The 8,421-nt window shown below is 37.1% G+C and overlaps 1 protein-coding gene across 7 annotated transcripts; it reads left to right on the top strand.

The window, feature by feature from the left end:
* The first annotated feature begins 2,041 nt into the window (after window positions 1-2,041).
* Window positions 2,042-8,399, top strand: LOC124174845 (transport and Golgi organization protein 6 homolog). Of its 7 annotated transcripts, none has more exons than XM_046554402.1 (9): window positions 2,042-2,211; window positions 3,944-4,016; window positions 4,213-4,330; window positions 5,137-5,365; window positions 5,505-6,023; window positions 6,164-7,363; window positions 7,440-7,644; window positions 7,739-7,890; window positions 8,008-8,399. In XM_046554402.1, exons 1-9 carry the CDS (start codon window positions 2,173-2,175, stop codon window positions 8,302-8,304), a joined length of 2,832 nt encoding a protein of 943 aa, XP_046410358.1. In that variant the 5' UTR covers window positions 2,042-2,172; the 3' UTR covers window positions 8,305-8,399. The 7 variants fall into 7 exon arrangements, with proteins under 7 accessions (XP_046410358.1, XP_046410363.1, XP_046410361.1 ...); XM_046554407.1 differs by lacking the exon at window positions 2,042-2,211 and adding an exon at window positions 2,327-2,398; XM_046554405.1 differs by lacking the exon at window positions 2,042-2,211 and adding an exon at window positions 2,331-2,398 and having other exon boundaries at window positions 3,838-4,016.
* Window positions 8,400-8,421: the final 22 nt, after the last annotated feature.

The following is an 8,421-nucleotide window of genomic DNA, read 5'->3' as shown; positions in this document are numbered from 1 at the left end:
CCTACGTCCCGCGTCGAGACCCTGCTGCACTGCATCCAATACAGGCTCTTCAAACTTGGATTCAATCATTTGTTTTACAGAATTGTCACAATGCTTCTAATCGGTCGAATTGCTCACATTAGAGGCCACGGAAATGTCCCGGCATTTTTAAAGTTGAGTATTTTGGCTTATGATTCTGTAAACTTGGTAAAAATCCTGAAATCACTGTAAGCGATTAATTGTGTATGCCATGAAATGCGATTTATAGATTACAAAATCGATCGAGTTGCTTGACTGTTTATGTTACAGCCCTCGGAAATGTCCTGGAATTCATGAAATTGTGTTCTCTGATCTTTGGAAACAATTACATGATCCGAAAATCGATAAGTGAATTCATTGAATAAGCCATGAAACGTGATTAAAGTTTTAACGTATGTATAAGATATTATTGCTGAAGGATTTCTGGATTGCTTTAAGAAATATCGTGGTAATATTTCTGAGAGCGGGTAACGCACATTGCAATCAAGGCTTGTTTCAATCTTTTATATGGGCGACCATATCGTGTAGCCGCGGTTCGTCGAGCTGTTGGAGTCGAGTTGGCTGGACGAGTGGTAAATTCTTCAGACCTGCTGAAAAAAATCTTGCTGTCTGTATACAGGGTGTCCCGTTAAAGGGGTTTCGTCCTCGCGACAAGGTCGTTCTTCGTTTTACACGTAGATACGGACTTATATGCCTCGTATGCACTGACAATGAGTCCGTAGTAATATTACGACCATTGCTGCGGTACTTGTTCTTGGAAATCAAGGCCACGGATTTGCAGTGCTGCTGTAATTGTATTACACGTTATATGCAGTCACTTGGCTGCCCTTTTAGGACCTTTTACAACGATTTTCAATCTACCACTCAAGTAGGATCATCTGTTAAATTTTACTGTTCTTCTAGTGAGGAAATCTGCAGACATTTCTATGAATGTACTGAATGTAAACTCCCGACAGTATTTCAGTCTCTGAAAGACGTCTGACAAGTTCTAATAGTTTTTAGGTATACTTTGCAGCAATACCTCAATTCCTGCACAAAAAATTAATTTCGACAGATTCATTTCAGACAGATTTTTTCAATAATTAGGTAAAATTTCCATGTCTAGATTTTTTCAACTGCTTTTTAGAAAAGTTAATTTCAACTGTTACGCAAAAATTGTTTCATTTTCGTAGAAAGTACGCAGAAACAGTAGACCTTAAATTTTTCAAATATCTAATAAAGTAGGAAGTTCCAAAAAAATATACGCTTTTTCGAGAAATTCGTCCGAACTGCACATCTTCGATTTGGCTAAAAGGAGTCCGAAAGATGAAAAGTGGGAGGTTTTCAGAGTTTCTGTAGAAAATAAGTTTGAAAAGAATTTTAGCTTTGTCCAGCAACTCTAGAATTTCTTGAAATCCTTCGGAATATCTTACCAGAACCCTTCGAACGATTTCTATTAAGAATAAAGACCTTTGTCATAACTGTTCGAATACACGGTATATGCGTGCAGAATTTCTAGAAAAAAAAAAACAAATTTCTGTAAATTTTTCTCATCAAGGACAAAAGCCCGGAAATTTGCAAAAGTGCCGCAGAACGTTGAAAGCTTGAACAAATTTGTAAACTCGGATGAAATTCGTGAAGAATATATAGAGTGTATGATATGGACGTGTACGTCTCGGACACAATAAACAGCCATCAGAAGATGAACTGCCAGGAATCATGCATGATTCCACCATAAAAACAAAAATGTGCCAGTCAATCAGTGCCAAAAAACGCAAGTCACATGTAACAGAATAACTAGTAGACAGTGGCTCTAAAACTCGATGAGTTCGAATTTTTTTCTAGAAGTGTCAAAATTCAAAATGGCGGATTTAACACCAGACGTTCCACGCAGCTTTGAAATGGTGGCAACCATTTATCAGCATCCCATTGGCCTTTTCCAGTCAACTGCCAACTTAGGTTGGATAAGTACCTCGTCTCGAACGCGTGGAACTAAATCTAGCAAAAAGCATTCGCGGGATCAGACGCATTCCTACTTCAGTCACAAGTGGAGCCACAAGTCGGGTGACCGTTTTCCGTCTCATTTCAGAACAGTGGCGTGGCAAGGTGACGTCCTTGACTCAAAGGACAAGTCGAAGTCGACGCTGCTGAATCAAAAGCACAGGCAACCGATTCATGGCCGCCATACCTACCTTTTTATACATCTACTATACGGTAGTCGTTTACTTTATACTTATGCGAGGAGAATATTCTCATCAGTCTCACAACCTCGTCTTGTGCTTAGCGGCTCTGCAGGCAACCGACACCTGTAGCAGATTCCGTGACACGGAAAAGAAGATAATAGTCCAGCAGGAAGAATAATCCATAACACATTATCGACATAGATATCGAATTATCCCTGGTGAAAAAAATTATCAGCAATTTCTCAACGTTGTTTTTAGAAATTTTAAAAAATATACCATTTTTTCAGTCAAAAGATATATTTACAAGATCGTCAATTATTGTGATAACGTTTGCGGCATTTCAAGATACTCGAGAGAGTTTCTGGAAAGAACACAGATTCTTTCCGAATTTTTTCTGTTAAAAAGCACAATATCTTCGAGATTTTACGTTTCTTACTATTTCTGATTATATCGTAAGTCGAGTTCACGGGAAAACTAGATTAAACGTCTCGGAACAACTTATCGTTAGATGTTTTTCGAGCTTCTTTATCTGATCAAAACCTGGATATCTCCAAGTTTTCGGCTATCCGACTATATCTGACGGAGCCGCGCCAGAGGTAAAAATCGAATGAAATTTACCAGAATCCATATTTTTCAAGATTTCAATTTGTATCACAATACTGTGCGTTTTTTATTTCTTATTAGAATATCTAGTGGCGGTATTTTTTTTCTTTAATACCGTTGCAAAGTTGAAAAAAACTAATTTCGAGATATTCTCTATCCTCTAATGACTAATAAAAAAAGTCAAGTGAAGTTTTGTTAGTCCCGGTTATCTAGTATCGCTTGATAATGAGACGTAAATCATTACGAAATATAATAGATATAATTTTTCTATACTCATAATAAGAATACAGGGTGTGTGGGTTAGCTCCAACTGGAATGGGAAAAAAGTAATCCGATTTTAATTAATATTGCATTCTTCTATGGTAGAAATTTCTCGTGGTAACTTTCACAGTTTATCCAAAGCTACAGTGAAAGTACTACATAATTTAGCAAAAGATGGCTGACGTGTCGGCCATGAAAAAGTATCCAATATAATTGAACAAAGAACAAAGAAAGTTTGGTAAAACTTTGCCCTCAGAATGATTGTTTTGAAGTTTCAATTTACTGAAGTTCATGTTTGTAGATGCAAAAATCTTAAATATCATTAAAATTAGGGCGAATAAACCTCGGTAGGTTTTATAATATGCTTGAATTATAGGAAGCACGCCCCAGAGAATGGTCAACATAATTGATTTCTGGAAAGTACTAATTGTATCATAGTCAAATAATCACCGAATTTCAAAAACCACTGAATTCTCTTCAGTCACCATGGCACGGTCTTATTATTTGATAATACACCATCTGCTGGTAACTAGGTTTTCATGACATATTTTAAACTGCATTGACATCGTTTGAAAATAAAAACCCAGTAGATTTCACAATGTTTTCTGCGTTTTAATAGTTGTCAAATTTACAATAAATAACGATCAGTCGCAAAATTATATAAAATTAGTCGAAAATCGATTATTTTTGGTCATCCTTACCTCGACTGCAGTTTTTGCGAGGTTGACGGCATGAGTAACTAGAAATGTCAGTCGCCTATCGGTAGGCAACAAACCAGTATCTTTGCTTGCAGGTATACCATTGCTAGAGCAAGAGCAAGATACAGATGACAAAAGTCTACTGCAGAAGCATACTTATTGTTAGTATAAACACTAACCTTGCACGTGTTTACTTCACAGTTTACACCACCCAAAAATCGTGCAATGGATTGTTTTGAAGGCCTTTCGATTTTGACATCTAACGAAAAACGAAGTAAGTTATGATATAGATGAAATAATGTCATCAATTTTTAGATATTCATAAACTGTTGATGTAATCTGCTTTAGAAGTACCTTATTACCTAGAGAAAGATCTCAGGATAACATCAAAATAAAAAAAAAAATTGAAGTGATCTATTGAATGAATGATTATTTTTTATCAACAATCACAACGGTATTATTCTTTGTAGGTAGCGATGTTGATTTTGATGCTATGCTGAGCCACATCCTACAGGGTGTTTATCACCTTGTACCTGATGAAGTTGAATGCGATATCAAGAAAACCATCAATGATAAAAACAAACCGAGGTACGGATTCAGTGAATCAAACAGTTTCAATAACTTCGTTGCATGACTGAGTTAATGTTTGTGTCTGCGATGTATATTATCCTTCTTCAGAACCTTAAACAATTGCTATAATCATAATCAATTGGCTGAAAAGCTAATATGAGTCATTGAATTACTTCTTCATAATGTCATTAAGTAGATTTCTCTATTAGCAATCAATCATAGCAACTTTTGGCAGGTTCTAATCATTGCTACTAGCAAATACCATTCTGTGACATCCAAATTATTTAATAGCGAGAAAAATTTTTATTTTATTGCTCCAATCGGGAGAATAATCCAAAAATGTGTCAGCATGGTAATTTACTCACGTGTAACACTGCCTTAAAGGCATGTAACAATCCTACCTTTAACGACCGAGTCATTTTTGATTCATACACAGTTTTTAGACATTAGTATCGAAGCATTAACACTAACTGTATTTAGCCCGGTTGAATGACCGGTGTCACTATAGTAAGAATAGGGATATGTAAAGTACCGGCACGTTTATATTTAGTATTGCGGAATCAAATGATATGTCACAGTCATATTATTACTTCAAAATGGTACTACGATTTATCATTTCTCTCCTACATATTTCCAGAATCCCTGAAAGCCCCTCAACTGTGGAAATTATCGCCTAAAAATTGATGAAACACAAGATTGACTCGGTCGGTAAGGTACGACTGTATCTTTTTTATAAACTCAACGCTCCCATTCTGAATTCATTGAACTACTGTGAATAAAAAACCCCCTAGTCTTGCCTAATTTTTATAATTTTCTTACTACAGGGAAGCATTTCTCCAGGCAATTTTATATTTCCTCAATGAAATTCGAAATACCAAATATCTCGATGGAGACACCTCCCTTGGTGTGAAACAATTAAATTCACTTAAACGTGGGATTGAGATTGCAATTTCCATGATGATACCGTGCCTTCTACCAGGGGTTGGCGTAGGTATACAATACATGTGTCCGAGAGCAGCCCAGCTGCCTGCAGAACAGCTGACAGATTTTCAGGTACCTCATTTTCATCCTGCGTAAAGAATATACGGCTTCATTTCACAATAGTCCATCTGCCTCATAGGACCACTGTTCATTTTTACCAATATATTGTATTTCACAATGCTCAACGAGCCTATATTTCATTTAATTACAGAAATACGAGCGTTTGTCAAATGTTGTAAAAACAATATTGAACTGTTTTGACGAATCTACAATGCAACCCACAATCTTACCGCAGATTGGGTCACTTTTGGCTGCCTTGATACAACTGTCAACTGTACCGTTGACGAAACCTTGCAACGAGAGTGAAAACAGTTCAGGGAATACATTTCGCATGACAGCAGTTATTTACAATCAGTTGAAAAGAGAGCAAGAACAATTTAGAGTAAGCCTTCTTTCATTGATTGACAAATTGCCGCAGTCCACTGTTGTCAAAGAGTTGATGATCATTCTTGGAGTTCGACGTGCTCCGCGTTGGTTGCGGAGAGAAACTCAACGACTTCTGATCAGCAGAATAATGAAGCCTAACGGCATCGTAGCTTTAGTACTGTCAATGTGTGATGATGGCTTGGATTCAGGGGCTCATTGGGCAAAGCTAGATGTCATTGCAAAATTGATCGCCACTCCTCAAGGCACTGATCCAGATATTTACTACAATTCAATATGCTCTCAGGTTGGTTAGTTAATCCTTTAGTTTCGAAAGTCAACTGAACTTTCTGGTGATAAAACTATTTAGAAATTTCTCGTTATTTTGTTTGAAAGCACCGCTCATGTCACATTCAAATAATTATTGAATTTTAAAACTACTCACAGCTGCTGAATCTTCTTGACTCCAAAGGAAAAGATTCACTGATAGTAACCAGTTTATGCATGAACGCACTGTATGAGAGAAATCCAACAGTTTTTACTAAACAAATTCTCAATCCGATTATGGAACCTCTGCTTATCACAGTTGGGAAATCTGAAACAATGGAAGTACTGAGGACTGAGATTGAAGTTACGAAGTGTATCGAAAATCTTTCGAAATGTTTCACTTCGAATGGAGCTGAATTTAAATGCCTACCAAGCAAACTTCTCTGTGTGATTGCCGTTCCGTTGTTTCGCCTCTACACCAAAGCATATCGCACTGTTTACTTACATCGAAAGAACTTGGAGCAATTAATGCTTCTGCTTTTGCGCGAGGAATCAATGCAAGCTGATCTTTTTGCCATATTACTCGTACAGCACAGATCGAATCATGTCGAGCATGATTTTGGTAATAATTTGACGTTCCGATTTGGTCCTCACAGTGAATTTGAAGTAACGAATCAAGTTGAATATATTAGTTGTGATGAGTTTGGCGATTGCCTTCTGCACTTGGTACAGAATGACAAAATATTGTCATATAATTTATTCTGCTATTTGTTGGAGTCACTGTCGAGATTGAATGAAAATTGTCATTGCAAAAATAAAGACATTGCGCACGACATGGAAGTAAAATTGGTGTATGCAAAGCTGTTATCCATTCTTGCTGATACTCATCCAATTCAAGAAGCATATATTAGAAATCCGCAGCACATTCTGTTGTTTGTAATATCATTAGTCGAAGACAAGTCAGCAAACGATAAGGAAAATGGAAATGAAATTGGCATAGAATTTGACGTTTTGTACATCAGTCTGATGCTTGTCAAATTCATCCTTGAGAATAAACGAAAATCCATAGATTGGAAGCCATTCGACAAATTGGCAACTGCCTTAGGCAAATTGAAAAGCTGTAGAACATCAACTGAACTATCCACGCTGGCCAAACAAGTGACGAATCTTATAAAAACAAAGGGTGCATTAGCTCGACCTCGGTACCAAGATTTATCAGAATCAAATGAAAAGGTTACTGAATTCGATAAAGCTATTCACGATCTCGCCGACCCTCTGTTACCAGTCCGTGCGCACGGTTTGATGTTGCTAACAAAGCTTGTTGAACGTTCAGATCACGATGTAATTGCCCAGAAGGATATTGTCTTATGCCTTTTTCAAGTAAGTTTAGCAAATTCGTAGTCAAATTATAGTTGAGAGCAAGACTTTTGTCTCAAATATCTTTCATTTGTACCAGGAAAATTTGAAACATGAAGATTCATTCATATACTTGAGCGCCATCAACGGACTCGCGGCGCTGGCCTCCGCTTATCCTGAAAAAGTAATCGAAGTGCTGGTGCACGAATTTATCGATATAACATCTGCCAGTAAAGAGAGCACAATTTCACCCGATACTCGGGCTAAGATAGGGGAGATCTTAGTCAAAGTAACAAGATCCCTTGGTGAGTAAAATGCTTCTATAATGGAAGATTCTTTGTTTTGTGATTAAAAAATTTCAGGAATTATGTTTATACCAAGTTTGGTTTTGAATTGCAGGCGAATTGGCACCTACTTATAAAAACATATTGATCAATGGATTTCTATGCGGTACACGCGATGTTGATCCTCTAGTGAGAACTTCCAGTTTATCCTGTCTCGGAGAACTTTGTAAAGTATTGGGTTACCGTTTAGGGAATATAATCGTTGAGGTACGCATTTATTCATAATTTATACTTACAATTAGACATTCAGTTGACTGGAAAACTATGTTTCTTAAAGTATTTTACTATTTTGTTTTGAAAACATACTTGTGCTTGTATTTACAGGTAATATTCTGCATTGGGAGCATAATAAAAACGGACAAAATAGCGGAATGCCGTAGGGCCGGTGTTATGGTGACCACATTGTTGCTTCAAGGCCTCGGAAAAGCTGCGCTAATCAGTCTCGGAAACAATTTAGTTCCGCTGTATCGAGCTCTGTTGAGTCTACAGCATGATGAAGATTCGGTACTGCGTCTTCACGCCCAACTTGCCCTTAACGAATTTGACGATATCGTGCGAGACTTTCTTTTCTCAAAGCCCAAGCTTGAAAAAAGCATATTTGTGTTGGAGCCAACATTATGACGACAAGCAGAATTACATACATCAATCCGAATTCCAGCACCTCTGCATTAAATAAGAATTATGATCTTATCGATCTGACTGATATTTCACTCTAGGTGAAACAGTTTCTCTAAAAGT

This window comes from Neodiprion fabricii, chromosome 2, assembly GCF_021155785.1.
Source record: "Neodiprion fabricii isolate iyNeoFabr1 chromosome 2, iyNeoFabr1.1, whole genome shotgun sequence".
NCBI lineage: Eukaryota > Metazoa > Arthropoda > Insecta > Hymenoptera > Diprionidae > Neodiprion > Neodiprion fabricii.
This window is presented reverse-complemented; position numbering and strand designations above follow the sequence as displayed.

What these genes read in the sequence shown, in the direction of transcription:
- LOC124174845 (XM_046554402.1), top strand. Translation starts at nt 2,173, where the DNA reads ATGGCCGCCATACCTACCTTTTTATACATCTACTATACG. An exon ending in GACATCTAACGAAAAACGAA is followed by an intron (nt 4,017 to 4,212) that starts GTAAGTTATGAT and finishes TATTCTTTGTAG; the next exon opens with GTAGCGATGTTGATTTTGAT. An exon ending in ACAATTCAATATGCTCTCAG is followed by an intron (nt 6,024 to 6,163) that starts GTTGGTTAGTTA and finishes AACTACTCACAG; the next exon opens with CTGCTGAATCTTCTTGACTC.